Below are 18,791 nucleotides of genomic sequence, written 5' to 3' on the forward strand. Positions count from 1 at the left end.
ATGACGTAATCTTTTGTCAGGCACTATAAGCATCTTCATTTTGAATTTTAAATAATACTATTAATTAACTAACCTTGAGAAAAGTGAGCCTCATAAATGCATCAATTGTTTTCGCTGTAAAACTAGATCTTCTGTTCATTAACAAATTAATTAGGATTATCATCTAATTCTTTTTTGTTTTGTTTATTTTTTTGGCTAATTTACTTCCCACATAATTAGGTAATAATTGATTGTATAGTAGCAAACTTTTATTTCAAATTAGAACAACTTTAGTCTATAGTCCATTTAAGACAGAGAAGAAGGTAATATTGGACTGTAAATTACACTGGTACCCAAAGTTTTATAAACAATATATCTTAGATTTTGCCCCAAAAACTTTGGTTAATTTTATTAAATTTTGATTGAGAAAAAAATGTGTAGGATAAATTTTACACGCACGGTTCTTTAATGCGTCTTAGAGTTTCTTACTCTGTTTTTTTTCAATAGACAATATTAAATGCTAATAATCTTTCCTGCTGCCTCTGCTAGATCTACTAGATTTGCTAATATTTAATGAATTATCTCTAGCCCCGCTTCGATCCCTGGAGGGGTCATCCGGGCCTCCACCCCGCCCATCAACCTCATCGTAAGATTCCTAAAATTAAATTTAATAAAATTATAAAACGTAAATATGAACAAATTTTACATTATTAAAAACACAATGACTTATCAAATTATATGATATTCATTCGAATCCGGTGGATAGGAACCGGTTCTCATCCATACGAAAAAACTATGTCTAGCATCGTATTATATCCAGTTTTCTACGAATATAGAAATGTACAATCATAAGATTAAAACCAGTTTTTTTAGCCGGTGCCTTCGGCACCACGGGGCTAAAAAACTAGTTTTAATCTTAAAATTGTACATTCTATATCCGCGGAAAGCCGTTTATAATACGATACGAGAAATAACTATTATCGCATCTAATATATATTTTATACTTGGACGTCTATGGACCATTTAAAAAAAAAAAAAAAAAAGTATAAAAATTACCTTTTTTGTACATGAAAAACAAGAACAACTATGATCATCATCAGAATGACTCACTTGTTTCTTGTGCCGCGAGGGTACCTAAATGAAAAATTCTGATTATTTTTATATATTGTAGATCATAATGATACAATACATACAAATGTCAAGTAGAGTCGAATAGAGAGACGGAGAAAAAATTTAAAAAATAATTTAATACCTGTGGGTATTGACTAGGAGACAAGGGCCGAGCCTCAGGTTCACTTCCAGATACAATGTACGGGTGCACCCGGCTGTTCTTCACAGATGTAGAACTGACACCCAGCTGGCGGGAGCGACTCCCGGCCCCCCTGGGATTGTCAAAGTCAACGGATCCATCTACTTGTAGCAGGTTGGGTTTCACTGATTTTACAGGTTTAACAGGTTTTTCTATGTTACGTTGTTGGTCATTTTAAAACTATTATTATTTTGTTTCTTGCTTTGTCGAAAAAGGGATGGTTTGTAGTCTCAAGCCCATTTCGCAACATAATAGAAAAATCCTAAACCTTAAAGGGTAAACTGTGTATCATGTGGAAATACGTCATTTAAGGCAATTCTCTTCTCCCTTTAGATCCCAGGTAATACTACTAATCTTCTTTCTTAATTTTGTAGTAAAAAGCCAAAGTGCACTTATTATAATTTAAGAATGACCAACAACCTTCATCAATGCTCTGATCATTTATTCTCAGCACCGGCCGTTGTACAGTCAAGTTTCGTGCCGATATTGAGGGTGGGGCACTACCTTTACGCTCCACTCGGCGGGGTGGCGGCTCGTAAAATCTGACTTGACCCTGGGTTGTATTTAATGATAACCGCCTAAAAAGCACAACGTCGGATAGCTAACATCTTTATTTAAGACATGTTAATATCACCCTCCTAGCAATTTTTTTTATATTCAGCAAAAACTAAAAACCTTAATATTTTAGAATAGAAAATGTAAAATATTAACAGTGAAGTTCGGAAACACCGGGGAGAGAAAAACTTTGATGAACTGTAGACTGCTTAAAGACTGCTTTTTTATCAGTGATGTACGGATGTACATACATTTCCTAATCCAGGTGTAGTTGCGCTACTATACATTATAGGTTATCATCATTCCTGTGATATTCGACTGTCGTCCGTTTTAACGGATTCGCCGTTACCGGTTCCAATCATAACGGGAGCATTTGGAAGTAGACTAGGATTAGCGACTGCGTGCAAATTTGGTTTCGGCCTAAAAGAAATTAATATATTTAGAATCTGTTCTCAATCATACTGAAAAATCAAGTAGGTATGGCATCGTATTACAGACAATTTTCCATGAATATCAAAAAATCGTAAAATTAACAACAACGGTGCTATCAAAACTGGTTTTAATCTTACAATTTTTAATTTTAATATCCGTGGGAAGCTGCATGTAATACGATGTGATAAACTATCATGACAATTGATATTTCATTTTCTTGAAACATATTCTCATTGTGGGAATATTGGACACAATACAATCTGTCCCGATTTTGTATTACTTTTGCGGAACATTTTTCCAGTTACGTCATATTTTTCTTTCCCGAAAAAGGGAAGGGGGGAAGAAAATCTCTTCAAAAGAGATGGGGAAAACCCCCTTTTCTCCCATCTCTTTTTTCTTCCCCCCTTCCCTTTTTTTCTTTCCCCCTTCCCTTTTTCGGGAAAGAAAAATATGACGTATCTGGAAAAATGTTCCGCAAAAGTAATACAAAATCGGGACAGATTGTATTGTGTCGGAATATTGGAATGGCGTTTAAACGTGAACATATTTATGTAGGATTCTTGTATTTAGAATCAATTTACCAATTTAGAATCGAAATAATTGTTTCACTTACTAGTTCCAACAAAAAAGGCAGGTGAATGTTTGAAAAGAATTTTAAATATATGTTTAAGATAAGATAAGGATAGGTTTATAATTTCTATTGCGCTAAAAAATCAGCAAATAATGAATGTATGTAAAAACTAGACAAAGCATAGAAAAAAACTTTTTTTTACAATTTTCTTACAAAATTTTGTATTTTTAGGTGTCAGGTAACTTATAAAATAAAACACTTTTTTCCTTTAACTTTTCTGTCCGTCATAAATAATAGTTTTTATTTTGTTTAAAAATTCCCCCTCCCCCCCCACAAAAAAAAATATTTTTACTTGACAAAAGAAACTTAAATTGAAAACATGGAGGGCTGATCGACTCATATCCTCACCCCCCCCCCCCCTGTACATTTAGTACCCCTAGAGGCGTAACCGCTAGTTATAGGTTAAAATCAACTTGGTCTAATATTAGAATTTTGTCGCGTAGGAGTAAAGTATTGCAAAAAAAGTATATCATTAGATATTGCCTCCTGGTTAAGGAGGGATCGACAACGGTCTTTTTGGGCGGAGGTTTTGGGTTGTTTAAAAAGCGGTTTAAAGTAAACTACTATAAGTGGCTGATTAGCAAGATCAACCAGAAAGGGAGCTGTCATTGGACTGTAAATTTCTCTGGTACCCAAAGTTTTAAAACCATGTTATCTTATTCGTTGGTTCAAAAAATTTAGATACTTTTATTGAATTTTTATTGGTTCGTTCTAAACTGTTCAAATCTAAAGAAGGGTTAATTTGTTTATTAACATATTGGTCACATCTTTTAATTTATCGTTCATTGTCTCATCCCTTAATATCCATGCTTAATACCCCTTAGAAAATATAGAAAAACTGTCTGCGGCTGCCGAGCCCTGCTATTTTAGGAGTGGTACAATAATTCATTTTACATTAGCAATAAAATAAGGATATGTCTATAATTATATAGGAATCAATACATACACAAGAGCAAGTATATTTCTAGCAGGGGATATGTATATAATTATATAGGAATCAATACATACACAAGAGCAAGTATATTTTTAGCAGGGGATATGTAAATAATTATATAAGAATCAATACATACACCAAAACAATGACATTACTAGCAGGATATCTTTAAAATAATTGAAAGAAAAATGGAGTAGAAATTGGAGCATTTCTTAAAATAATTCAATTGCATACTGACATCAACCCCCTTCATAATAGTGTAAATTTCTATTATATGAATGGATATAGAATATAAATGGATATTATGACAGGGGAAAATTGTCGTCAATTTAGGATGCTACCATGGACAACATTTATTGGTCAGTCCATTCATCCAGTGCAGTGGTGGGGTAAAGAGGGCTGAAGGGTGGAGGGGGTCCTTATTTTAGCCAGCTACAAGTTTCACTTTCTTAGAGTACTTAATCATTTGGTGTAAGATCCAAGTAATAATAAATTCATTATTATATGTGTGTCCGAACCATGCAAAAACATTTCGAGTAGCTTTGCTCTCGAAAGGAGTGAATAAATTACGCTTTTTATGGTAATGCACTAACTAAATTTTAATAGTTTCACAAGCTAGGATGTTAGTATATAAAAATGTCTGATATGATAGTTTTTAATAGCAAAGCTTCTATTTAAGTCTTCTGTGTAAGTCTGTAATTTTATGTACAAGTTTTCAGAGAGGGGGGAGGGAGTCATTGTTCTATTAATTACAACAGTCCCCAAAGTTTTATGTTAACATGTTCTTATTCGGGGACTTTAGTTAAATTTTGATTGGTTAGTTCATGAAGTTGAGTATCCAAACATTTCAACCATTAACTATAGAAGTGGTAGTTTTGTGAATCATCATTGGGATGTTCTAACTAAAGGACAAAGACCAAAATACATAACTTTTGCACCACGTCGTCTTCCTGTGACGTCATATTCTCCATCTCATTTTTAGGGATTTTCTTTCCCACTTCTCCTCTCATCTCCCTCCTTTTTATGACGTCACAGGAAGACGACGTGGTGCAAAAGTTATGTATTTTGGGCTTCGTCTAACTAAAGTTCAAAATATTACCTAAAATATAATTTGTCTTTGCAACCTAAATGCTAAAATGATACTAAACCGAAGTACTAAGACTTTTTCATTAATTTTTAATTATTCTCTCATAGCAACTTTTACAACAAAACACAGAACTCATTGATAGCCACAATATGACAAACTACCGTTTTTATCAGAGCTCCGCCGCCACTATACAAATGTTGTTATCCTTATTTTCATATTAAAATTAATGTGATGCAACGAAAGTTAACTGGTTTCTATGATTCAAACTATGTAAATAATTATCATTGGTGTTGATACTAACTCACATAAAATATTTTTAAAAATTTTCGATTCCAGTAAAATCTAAGAGAAATTACAGATTTGTAATCGAATTTTAAACAGAAATGTTAAATGTTCAACATTATTGCGAACATTTTTGCCAATTAACTAAATCTTTCTCCCAGAATTCAAATTTATATTTGCATGTGTAACCTAGCACAGCAATGCAATGTAAAGACCTTTTTTATTTAAAGTAAAGCATGCAGATTTTATTTGCAACAAAATGATTTTTAAACACTTTAAGTACTCTACTTTTATTTATATTTGATTACGTGGGTGCGTAAATCTATGTTTCCTTGATCAAATTATTAGTTCAAAAAACTTTAAACTTTTTTGTACCACGCTTTCTTTGTATTATTTACTATTGTACAATGTACACGGCTTTTTTAAACCAATCATTTATTCAGGATTATCCATGTTTCTCCTCAAAATAGTCCCAGTAAGCACAGAAAACCTCCTTTCTAATTATAAAATTGAAAATAATTGGGACATGATAAAGTTTTTTTTATACCTAACCCTTACGGGGAGCCCAAACCCTGTGGGACTAACCTACACCTAATTTAACATAACCTCATTTAAATAAAACAGAAACAAAAAAACTACCTCCCCTCCCCCTAAATTTTAAAATAAGAGGGGGGTTTCCTGAGCTCGACTAAGCAGTTTTAGGAAAACTGCCTGATTTTCTGTGGGAAAAAAATAGTGGTTTTGTATAAACTTGAGCTAGGGAATTTAATTCTAAATTATCAGTTAACCAATTATTACATCATTTCTATACTATACGCATTTTAAAAACTCATCTTAAGTAATTGGTAGGTACAACATCCCAGGATAGTAAATCTCAGGGAGAAAGGAGAGATTGGGCTGTTTATCTAAATAGCCCCCAAAGTTTTATAATAAAGTTTTCATGTTAGCTAGCTAAATAACTTTGGGGACTTTCTGGAACTTTGATTGGTTGGTTCATTAAATTGAGTGTCCAAACCTTATAACCAGTAATTGTAATCTACAGAAGGGATATTTTTTTGTATCATCATTGGAGATGTACATCAATTTATCAGCTATTGTCTTATCCCTTTAGATCCCTGATACTTACACCAGGATAAGAAAATCTTGTACTTTTCTCATTCCACAGAATTTTTGAGTAATGTAAAAAACATTAAAATTAAAAATCTATTTATCGCACATCATTAACATTCCAAAATACCTAAAAAAACTAAAAAGTACCACTGAAATAATATATGTAAAACATAACGATAATAATCACAGGAAGGAGGGGATATTGGACTGTAAATCACTCTGGTACCTAAAGATTTATAACCACGTTTTTTATTCGATGGCCCAAAAACTATGTTATTTTTATTGAAATTTTATTCTATATCAAAAAGTTAATAGTTATTTCTCGCATCGGATTATAAACGGCTTTCCGCGGATATAGAATGTACAATTATAAGATTAAAAGCAGTTTTTTTAGCCCCGAGGTGCCGAATGCACCTGCTAAAAAAACTGGTTTTAGTCTTATGATTGTACATTTTTATATTCGTAGAAAGCTGGATATAAAACGATGCCAGACATAGTTTTTTCGTATGGATGAGAACCGGTTCCTATCCACCGGATTCGAATAATACGAGAAAACTGTTTAACCAATAATGCTAATCTACAGATGAGGTAATAGGTATGTAGATTAATTTATCGTCCGTTGCCTTATCCAATCAGATACCTGTAATAAAAATCATTATGACCGTAAATTGGCAGCGCAGCAAAACAAAGCTATACAATACTTTCGCTTAATAACGTAGTAACATACGAACGTATTATAATATAGAGTAGGTGCGCTACTAACAAGTGTTTTTACACTAGTAAAACCATTGGCATGGCATTGTTATATATGTATATATTATTATATATTGAAATTTGCGGTAGATGAGTCATTCATGTCATTCTAAAATTTTATACTAGCTGTCACTTTTAATTTTAAAAAGGAAGAAGTAACAATTAAAATTTTGGAGAGGGTCAATTTTTTCTAGGTCTATTTCTCTTCGATCGAAGGAATGCGGTACCCTCCCGCAAAACAGTTTTAAACCTTCCTAGGACTATGAGAGCTACATTGTGAACCATATCGGCTAAAGAGATCCGAGGACTATGAGAGCTACATTGTGAACCATATCGGCTAAAGAGATCCGTCGGTACAAAAAGACACACAGACAAATATCCTGTTACTTTTATTTAAGCAAAGCATAGACAGAATTTATCTAAAATACTAATGCTGATGATTTATTATACCACTAATAATCTTGTAGTCTTGTTATAACAAATTGTTGAAAAATTTGGTTTTTTTCTGTGTTAAACCTTAGAATTTTAAGTAATTATGCAATGAAGGAATAGTTATTTCTCGTATCGTATTATAAACGGCTTTCCGCGGATATAGAATGTACAATTATAAGATTAAAACTAGTTTTTTTAGCCCCGTGGTGCCGAAGGCATCGGCTAAAAAAACTAGTTTTAATCTTATGATTGTACATTTCTATATTCGTAGAAAACTGGATATAATACGATGCTAGACATAGTTTTTTCGTATTCATGAGAACCGGTTCCTATCCACAGGATTCAAATGAATACGAGAAAGTGAATATTCATTATTGTGAATTTTATAAAAAGCACTGGCAGCTGCGCCCCTATCACATAGGTACTCTGTAATTGAAAGTTTAGCGTATGGAAGGGAAATAACCTAAAACCATCACATGACCAATACCAAGCCTACCTAAAATAGAGAACTTAATCGGTTCAGTAGTTATTGAGATCATAAGCTTCAGACTTCCAGGATAAAAACTGAACCAAATTTCAACATAGGTTGTGAGATATTGTTCCAAATGCAATATCTCAACAATGATTTTCAACATTGGGATGAGTCATATTTAGATATATAATATATATATATTCATATATGTATATACGTTTAAACAATTTTTAAAAGCGATTCTTTTCTATGATTAGGGTCTGTCCGTCCGTCCGTAACGGTTAGCTCTTTTCGTTAATTTAGACATGTTATAAATGTCCTATCGATTTCAAACTTTACAAAATGATTCCTATAATGTTTAGGTACTATTTAAAAAGCATTGTGACTATAAATTCGTTACCTGAATGTCCGTACGCCAATTTTAAACATGTTCATTGTAAACCTTTCTGACAAAATTTTTTTCTGATATAAATATCCTATTCAGCTGATAATTTCTTGGATGTTGCACCATATTTTCGCCTACTCTAATAAAAGTGTCGTTACAGCCGGCTAATACCCCCAACTCCCCCATCCATCCCTTTAACCCTATGTTCTCCCCTTTTACTGGAGGAAAGTACTGACCAACAAATGAGGTCTAAAATAGCAACCTAATTTGAATTGACGACAAAATCTCCCCTGTATATTAAATAAGTTTACCTTTTTGAGCAATTTTGACAATGAGAGTTTGATTCTTCTTCCAATTCTAACTTCCATTGGACCTATAAAAAGAATAATAATATGGATGCTGCGATTGTAAATCATATCAACAAGACTATTTCCTATTAGAAGACTCTAAAACATAAGCAACATTATTGAATTAATTGTTTGAAACCCAGAATGACAGTAGCTAAACCCAATTAAATGCAATGCAATATAATCTGTTGATTAACAAAGCCAATAAACTTAAAAATGGGGAATTACCTATTCATTTAACTTTCTGATATGGTTGCATAGAAGATCCACTTCAAACTTTATTACAACATATACATATACAAAAACTAATTTCTCTTTTATCTAAATCTGTAATACATTAACCGTTTTTATGTTGCATTAACAAAGCAGTATTTCTTTCATAGATTGTAGCAAAATGGTGTTTGCCTATCCGTTATCTAATAGACCAGAAAGACCAAAGTTTTTTTTAGCATCTTCCATAAGTAGCACAGCAATAATAATAAGCATATATTTTATTAATTATGTTACCTCTGTATTATTTGTAGGAGATGGACTAGAAATAATACTATCTATAGGAAATATGTCCATATGTAGCACAGCAATAATAATGATAATAATAATTATTAATAATTATGTTACCTCTGTATTATTTGTAGGAGATGGACTATGAATAATAATATCTATAGGAAATATGTCTATATGTAGCACAGCAAGAATAATAATAATTATTATTCATTATGTTACCTCTGTATTATTTGTAGGAGATGGAATAGGAATAACACTATCTATAGGAAATATGTCCATATGTAGCACAGCAATAATAATAATAATAATTATTATTATTAATTATGTTACCTCTGTATTATTTGTAGGAGATGGACTAGAAATAATACTATCTATAGGAAATATGTCCATATGTAGCACAGCAATAATAATAATAATAATAATTATAAGTAATTATGTTACCTCTGTATTATTTGTAGGAGATGGACTATGAATAATAATATCTATAGGAAATATGTCTATATGTAGCACAGCAAGAATAATAATAATTATTATTCATTATGTTACCTCTGTATTATTTGTAGGAGATGGAATAGGAATAACACTATCTATAGGAAATATGTCCATATGTAGCACAGCAATAATAATAATAATAATTATTATTATTAATTATGTTACCTCTGTATTATTTGTAGGAGATGGACTAGGAATAATACTATCTATGGGGAATGATGTCCAAGATTCTCTCCAACTTTTCTGCCTCTGTTTCTTGTTGGATCCTCCCTGGTAAAATTAGAAAATATTGTAAATCGCTTAGTTATTTTTTTTTTGTTTATTACCTATTTGCAAAGGTTATATTGGATACTGGGTAGCGCCACCGAGTTAGGACACCGAAGGTATACAGTCCGCAGGGTTAGACCTATCCCTTAGGTTAAGGCATAGGGGGAAAAAATCACCTTTTTAGTTCATTTCAAAATTAAGAGGGGATGGGGGGTCCAGCAAAATCTTAAGATTAATCTTAAAATTTTTCAAATGACTATACGCGAAAAGCTGAAATACACTACCACCTTACTTAAAATTTTTTTAAAATAATGCATTTTTTAAACTCTGTATCACAACAAAAATATCTTAATTTCACCTTCATATTTTTTAAATTTATAATTTTGTTTAACATTCACAAGAACTTTTCTAAATGTAAACTCAGACAAAACATCTACACACAGACGAGAAATTATCATTTTTTTCGGGCTAAATATTCTTTTACAAAAAGACAAAAAAAACATTTATTTCCAATATCAGACGCAGTTGTGTTTTAACAATTTTCATTTAAAATAAAGGTAAGGTTTTAGGCTATTTAAAGGTGCATGACCACACCCCTTTTAGATTTATCCCTAGGAAATAATTAGAAAAAAATTCCTAAACAATAAGAATCTGTGGACGTACTCGTTCATTCTTTTACAAAAAAATACTCCCTCCCCCAAACAAACTTTTTTTTACAAAAAAAAGTATGAAGGGGGGGAGGAAAGGATATAACTAATTCTTGTGCCGAAGCCTATAGAGGCTAATAGAGGGCATTAGATTTATTAAGTCTGGAATAAATCCCCAGTGCGATAGGATTCTGCCAACCATAAATTTTGTAAAGCATTAGATACTAAGTAATTTAAATTTGAAAACACGCACAGCCCTGAACTGAGAGTAAAACTTAGCGCAAAAGAAAGCCTAAAATCTAAATAGGGAAAATTTGAATACAACATTTCAAAGATAATTTGCCTTTGAGGGGAAGCGGTGCTTTTCTATTTGTATAATGTATATTTTAGGAGTAGTAAATCAATATTTAAATATTATATACAAAACACTTGATCAGAAAGACATCCATAATTACACAAAACGACTGGCACTTTTTGAAAGTGAAAAACACAGACAAACTTTTTGGGAACTCTGCATTGCTTTGGGGGGCTATTAAAATGAACATTTTTATAAATTTGAATTGATTGAAAAGGTAAAAACAATATGATAAAAAGGCAAAAAAAAATCCTTACCTGTGTAAAATCCAATTTAAAATCTGGCACTCTAGTTGGTGGTATTGTGTCGGTGAACTCTGAAATTTGAGAATAAATTATCCTATTTTTTAAAGTAGTAAGGTTTTTTATCTGTAGCTTATGATTACAATAACAACTGAACCGATTAAGTTATCCATTTAAGGATTCAATGGTTGGTTTTAGGCTATTTTTCTGCCTATCCTTCACCATCGAATTCGAAGCCCCTAGATTTTAGGGGCGCATCTAATAGTATGTGTATACATATGATATGTAAGGATGAGTTTTCTTCAGGAATCCTAAGGGATAAGACAATGAACAATAAGTTACTACTGTAAATTACCAATGATGATAGCTAAAATAAGCACATTTATAGATCAAAATCAATGGTTTGGACAATCGATCAAGATTTATTAAAAATAAGTTTGAAGCCAACGAATAAATGAGCGTGTCAAAAAACTATTAAATCTATAGGAACAACATATATTCGAACGGCCATAGAAATGTGAGTTTAGAATTTTTTCACTTTTAGATACATTTTAAATTCACAAGAGCTGTGATAGTATTAAAACTGACAAAAAATCAGTTTACAAGTTTATTAACACAAAAAATCTAATATATGTATGTATGAGTAAAATCAATGAAAGTAAATGTTATGCCTAAAAAAATAGACCTTTGTAGATTGTTTACAAAAAAAAACTCCCACTTAGATATAAACAAGCATGTATGTACATATGTTAAACACCTTATTTATGATTGTAAAACTTTTCTACAGTCAGGAGGGTATGTCTGTCCGTTAGATACATGCGTATAGCTATAATCTTAAATGAAAGTATGTCAAATTCGTCTTAATGAATATGAAACCTAGCATTATATGGTATAATTTAGAAAGCGTAACAATGAAAAATTTGGGGGGGGGGGCGAAAGTGACACTTTTTGAAACCAAAACTAAAAGTCAACAAAGGAACTCAACTAAAAAAAGAGTTACAGGTCTGAGATTTTGCATGGCAGTTGCTTTATAGGGGTAAAATATGGAACTGTGAAGAAACGGCGGCGCAACCGCCGAAAACCGCCGTTTCCCGCCGAAATTTTTTTTGCCTTTTCTCGGCGGTATTCGGCGGTTGCGACGCCGTTTCTTCACAGTTCCATATTGTACCCCTATAAAGCAACTGCCATGCAAAATGTCAGACCTGTAACTCTTTTTTTAGTTGAGTTCCTTTGACTTTTAGTTTTTGTTTCAAAAAGTGTCACTTTCGCCCCCCCCCCCCCCCCTTTAAGTTTTTTTATACACTTTTGAAAGATTAAACTATTTTATCAACTTAATCTTAAGATTATTATCAATGCGTAGAAAGCAATTTATATTTTATATTGTTCGTTTGTCCTATTTTGATTTTTAAAGCTCTTCTTCTATGGATAACGTAATCCTTGTTGAAATAACAGAAATGTATCTATTATATCAGAAAGTATTTTATCCAGGGAGGGATGGGACATTGGTCTGTTTATTAAACTAGTCCCGAAAGATTTTTATAATAAAGTCTTCTTATTCGTTGGCTCATCAACTTTGGACACTTTTATTGAATTTTTAACTACAGAAAGGTAATTTTGTGTATAACAATTGGGGATGTACATCAATTTATCTGCCATTGTCTTATCCCTTTAGATTCCTGAATTTACCTAATTTAAAATATTGATAGACCAGCATTATCTTTTAAAGGTAAAAAAGCAAGGAGAATTATGTCCACAAGTAGCAAAGGAAAAACAATTTACTCTAAAAGTGAATTGTAGACTAAATTCGCATTGGTCATTGAAAACAAATCAACATAAAAAAATCAGTCGTATGTCGTGGATCTTAGCTGACAAAACCAAGTAATACCCATACCGTTTTAACAGACTACTGTACTTTTAGAATTCTTGAGTAGCTTCGCTTCTAATGACTTATTATTAAAGTTTGCAAAATGCCCAATATTAAAGCCTTTCAAAAAACCTATTTATTACACATATTATTTATGAAATTATACATACTAATAATGCGTAATATTTTTAGAAATTTCTTAATTATAAAACAGCTTATTATAAAAACAAGAATGACATCATCAATAAGTAGCGAAGAAAAATATTTAAAACCATTTAGCAGAATATCAAATAAGACGTTAAAAGTACGTTTAATATTAAATGCCAAAGAATTTGTTCTTAAGAAATTTCTTTAGTAGTCGATAAAGTACGTTTTCCCACCGAAATCAAATAACCGAAATGACATTATTAAAACATATGAGTTAATAGTTATTTCTCGTATCGTATTATAAACGGCTTTCCGCGGATATAGAATGTACAATTATAAGATTAAAACTAGTTTTTTTAGCCCCGTGGTGCCGAATGTTAAAGCAGCTTCGCTTATGCCTAATCGTCCTAGGAACCACTTTTTTAACCAAATCAAATCATGTCACAATAGCTTTAACCAAACATTTAATAACTACAGTATAAATTTTTGTTTTTAACTAAAAATGCAATAAAAATTGTAATAACATATTAGCGCATGAAACGTTATTCGGCAACTGACCAATTAACGCGATCAAATAACATTTTGGATTGATAATAACATTAACATAAACAAGAATAGTCTTGTTGTAACATTATTTCATAATTTTAATGACAAGCTTATAATTGACAATTTTATAGTAATGGATTTATTATTACTTGGATCTTATACAAGATGATCATGTATTCTAATAAAGTAAAACATGTAGCTGGCAGAATAACAATCCCCCCATCCATCCCCATTACTCATTCTCCTCTCATACTTTTAGATGAACGAACTGCAAAATAAAAATGATAATGATAGCAACCATAATATACGATTGGTCAATCGGTTCATCAGTCTATATAGCACACATTTTATCACATTGCATATTTTTTGTCTCAAGCTGAAGATCTCAATAACTACGGAACCGATTGGGTTCTCTATTTTAGGTAAACTTGTCTGTGATGTATTTATTTTCATATTTGAGTCTTGGAATGGTTTTAAGCTGTTTTCTATACCCTCTCTGCCCCTTTGAATGAGTCCCTAGATACTAGGGGTGGAACCGCTATTTATAACATATTTTAGCAGAAATACTAAAAGTTAGCTATAATTTTGATTTTAATGTATACATTGTAGACCACTTATTTGCTTCTACGATAATGTGGATAATATATCAACCATGACCACTTCTAATGATTGCCATTTAGTCGACAAATAAATATTCAAATTAAAAGTCAATATATTAATCACTATAATAGTTATAGTTGCTTCACCCTTAGCCTCAAGGGAAGGGTGGAAGAAGTTTGGAAATAGCCTAAAACCACCCAAAGACATATTTCAAGCTTCTCTGAAAAAGACACCACTACGGACCAGGATAATCCGAGATCTTTAGCTTCAGACAATTTTAGTTTACTTTACTTTAGTCTTATATGATTGAGTACACTTTCGACAGTTTTTATTCTCAATTTTAATTCAGTTTACATAAATCCTAACAAAAATTTAAAATAACGAACGAACCTGCTTTTTTATCTGTCATTTCTGCACTATTATTTTCTTCAAAACTTATTTCTCTAGATCTTGCCATGTCACTTTTATAAACCACTAAAACATTAACATAAACATTTCTGTAATAATAAAAATATATTTAACGTAACGTTTCAGTTTTATCACGTCTTCACTGGTCAAGCACTTTTAACTGACTGATTAAAAATACTATGTTTATTTTCTGTATAAGTCTACAAAATCATCGATTAGAAAACACTACTACAGTGTTTTCGTTTATTTTGAAACCCATGCCTTACTTGCTTGTGTAGTATTTAAAGCGCGCTTGGTTGTATTTTCGGCCTAGAGTCGCTGAACGTATTTATCTACCTGTTACTTTTGTGTTTATCCCCCCCACCCCCCTCTCTTACTGCCCTACCCCCCATCTACCTATTCCAAGCCATATATATATGTATATACATATGTATATTTCAGAGTTCAAAATATCTTTGGTAAGCATTCGAGAAAGCCTTAATAAAAGCGCTCATTCAACAATTTTATTTCCCCTTCCTAAACGCGCGGAAACCAAACCCAATGCTATTTCAAAAGCGCATCTCATTAATGAAAAAATTAAAAAATTATGTTCGTAAAATTATTCATTTTAAGAGGCACAAAGAAAAGGAGACAAAATTTTAGTGTCAAATTTGCTTTGTGTTTTACGAGAAAAAAAAGGAAATAATTTTTTATTGAAACTGAAATTTTTGGAGCCTATAAAGCCTGGGAGGAGGGGGACAATGGGCTGTTTATTATACTAGTCCCTAAAGTTTTTGTAATAACGTTTTCTTATTCGTTAGCTTAACTACTTTGAAGACTTGCATTGAATTTTAATTGTTTGGTTGATTAAGTTGAGTGTCAAAACGTTTCAACCACTAATTGTAATCTACATAAGGGGTAATTTTGTGTATCATCATTGGGGATGTAAATCAATTTATCGGCCATTGTCTTATACCTTCATTTCACTGCTATACAGCGCTGCATTACTAGTGGAATAGATAAAGCGACGCGTGGGTGACTCATTGGCCAGGGAGGGAGGGAACATTGGAATGTAAATTACACTAGTACCCAAAGTTGTTTATATTCGTTGGCTTCAAAACTTTAATTCAATTTTGATTGGTTGGTTCCAAACTAATAGTGTCCAAACTTTTCAACCAATATTTGGATTTCTACATAAAGGGAAGTTTGTGGGTGTGAACTACAATTTATTTTCCATTGTCTTATCCCTTAAGATCCCTGTATATTGACCCATCAGCGTACTTCAGCGGGGGGTTATTTAAAGAATTTGATCTATCTCATAACTCTAGATTAACACGTAGCGCATCCGCTAGTCGTCGGGGAGATGAAGAGTTCAAGCTTGGCTCAACGCTGCGTTATCTATAATACAAAGTAGAACGATGTCTGTCTGTCCGTCTGTCCGTCTGTCTGTCCGTCTGAAGCTTAAGATCTCAGTAACCACTGAACCGATTAGGCTCTACTCTTCAGGGAATATACCTACTGGTCCTGTGGTGGTTTTAAGCTATTTTCTTGGGGGGTGGGACACCCCCAATACCCCCAAAAAAATGAAAATACCCCCCCCCAAAAAAAAAAAAAATTAAGTTGATCAAACCTCTTGGGGCAAAGCCCCTAGAGGCTAGGGGCGAAGCCGCTAGTCCAATTATAATTTAGGCAATTTTTTATAAACAAGTCTGGGTATGGTATTAGGCTATTTTCTGCCCTTCCATTTCCGTTCGAAAATAGAGCCCCTAGATAATAGGGGCGGTCCCGCTAGTAATAAAAAAACGTTTAAATGGTTCCTACTACAGCTGTCATATGATTCAATTATTCTATTCATCTCATTTTTGAAAAAAAAATGTTTTCAAACACAATGCTATAAGCGAATCATTTTAGTGCATCGCTGTTAAGGATGTTTTCATCCTTGTTTCAAAAATATAAATACAAAATACGCCCTGGGAATAAGAATAAGACAAAGAGCGCTAAATTCAAAAGTGAAATTTTTGCAGATTTTTTCAATATTTTTTTGTGGTTGCAATTTAATAAACCTTGTAAAATTAATTTGAACAAGGATGGCAATGTCAATCAAATTCCGTAAAAATCAGTCCAGAAATTGACTAATCACAGGATGCTTTTGACGGCATGATTACTTCGCTTATAAAATTCTACCTAATGGTCCTATGGATCTATATATCCAATATTCAAGAAAAAAATTGTTTTTTTAAATTCATTAGTTTTAAAATAGACATACTTCCTGCTACACTTTATTTTATATTGTACCTAACTGTCACAGAAATTATCGTGCCAAATTTGAAATCAATAGAACAATTTTAATATGTCTATTTTTAGACATTAGCTATTCATTACAAACTGACGTACGGACAGACAGACAGGCTTTAAATGTAGAAAAGCTTCGTCTTTTAAAAGTGCATTGATCCTTTAAGTCAGAAGTGTTCTATCAATTCCTAGGTATTTAATACCAAAAAATGGTTAGTGCAGATGTAATTTTGATATAAAATAATGGTGTTTTTGACGAGTCAATTAAATTCTGCATAAAATATTTATTTGTTTAGTGTATTTTTATATGAGAAGAAATAAGAAATTAACCATTTAGTAAAGGTTTAGTGATTTTCAATATTGTGTTTATAATAAAATCATCAAATTTCATGATTATTTTACTTGTACATTAAATTGTCTTTTGCGACAATTGATTTTAAACCAAGAAATTTTTGATGTATTTTTTTACTTTACTTTATTTATGAACTTAGCATTAAGATGATTTGAATGTTAGCTTTTAGAGATTTAGGTGTTTGTAGATGTTAGGGGCGCAGCTTCAAATTCTAAATAATATAATACGCCGAATACATATACTTACAGGTTTAAATATTATTTTACATATTTGTTTTTGTACATATTCTAAGAATTCTTCAGGTGGGGTAAGTATTTTAATAACCCACATTTTTGTATTTGTATCGTAAGGAGTATTATAAGACCATTTTCCTCTGGATCAATATAATATAATTTAATCCAATAATTTTTTTATCTTACTAACTACGGACAAGTGTTTATAATACGTTGCAATAAAAAATTGTTTTTTTTTTATGGTTAAATTATTAGATTTCATAAATTTTTAAACAGTCTTTTTAATAATATTTTGTAAAAAAAAAATCTTTTGAACTTTTTTACCCGCAACATGCAAAAATGTGTCATTGAATATTCTTTTTTTCTGTCATTTAATTTTAGACTTTTAATGATGAAGTCATATTGTATGGACAATGATCAAATCTGGACAATAAGAAATTAAACACTTTATTACATTATCTTTCCTTTCGTACACATTATCTGTTTTTTTCCCACAAAGTGACTGGCGAGCACAAATAATCAACCCGGCTTCTTATTTTGAAGAAATTTAAATAAGGAGGGGTAAATTTTTCCTATGCCTATTGCCTAACCCATGTTTGGTCTACACCTGCGGGGCTACCCAGAACCCAACCTAAACTGACCTAATAAATAAACATCATTCTACCCTGAAAAGCTGAAAAAAAACCTCTTTATAAAAGTAGCCGATTGTATGTTTGTTTAGCTTAAAAACTTGCTAAATAATGGACCAATATGGTTCTCCTTTACAGTGAAGCTTCTTATATTTAGATCCATTGCAGTTTTATAATTCATAATACTATATGGGGTTGGATACCTTATCCATGTAAAAATACATTCCACAAAAAGAATTTTATTTCCTAACTAGAATTGACAAATTATCCGCTTGTAAGAAATATAGAAGTTTATATAATACTAAAAACTCAATTTTGTGACTAAGGGAAGAATTCGCATGCATATAATCATAACCTAATTATGATCATCAAAAAAAATTCTAGGCATGGGGTGTAACTTTAAATACAAATTTCAGAATTTCTTTTAATTGGCAAGTTTGGCATTGAAGCTACTCCTAAAGATTTATAGGCGAGTCGGTTGTTTATAGGCTAGACCGATTGTTCAAACTTTTTCAAAGACGTTTAG

General features: G+C 31.8%; 2 protein-coding genes across 2 annotated transcripts in view; both read right to left on the bottom strand.

The window, feature by feature from the left end:
• The window catches only part of LOC145323014 (uncharacterized), a 43,134-nt gene extending 41,038 nt beyond the window's left edge, over window positions 1–2,096 (bottom strand). The window contains exons 1-6 of the mRNA XM_080165401.1: window positions 2,083–2,096; window positions 1,709–1,866; window positions 1,232–1,440; window positions 1,036–1,113; window positions 513–634; window positions 74–131 (exon numbers count right to left, since the gene is read on the bottom strand). Coding sequence (XP_080021527.1) covers window positions 74–131; window positions 513–634; window positions 1,036–1,113; window positions 1,232–1,440; window positions 1,709–1,866; window positions 2,083–2,096 — 639 coding nt within the window. The remainder of the gene's footprint in view (window positions 1–73; window positions 132–512; window positions 635–1,035; window positions 1,114–1,231; window positions 1,441–1,708; window positions 1,867–2,082) is intronic.
• A 46-nt stretch (window positions 2,097–2,142) lies between these two features.
• Window positions 2,143–14,933, bottom strand: LOC145323015 (uncharacterized). Its single transcript, XM_080165403.1, has 5 exons — window positions 14,763–14,933; window positions 11,231–11,289; window positions 9,870–9,974; window positions 8,673–8,734; window positions 2,143–2,263 (listed from the first exon to the last, which is right to left on the bottom strand). The coding sequence occupies exons 1-5, from the start codon at window positions 14,827–14,829 to the stop codon at window positions 2,143–2,145; spliced, it is 414 nt and encodes a 137-aa protein (XP_080021529.1). The 5' UTR covers window positions 14,830–14,933.
• Window positions 14,934–18,791: the final 3,858 nt, after the last annotated feature.

Source organism: Acartia tonsa, chromosome 6 (assembly GCF_053477335.1).
Source record: "Acartia tonsa isolate MP-2025a chromosome 6, ASM5347733v1, whole genome shotgun sequence".
Taxonomy (NCBI): Eukaryota; Metazoa; Arthropoda; class Copepoda; order Calanoida; family Acartiidae; genus Acartia; species Acartia tonsa.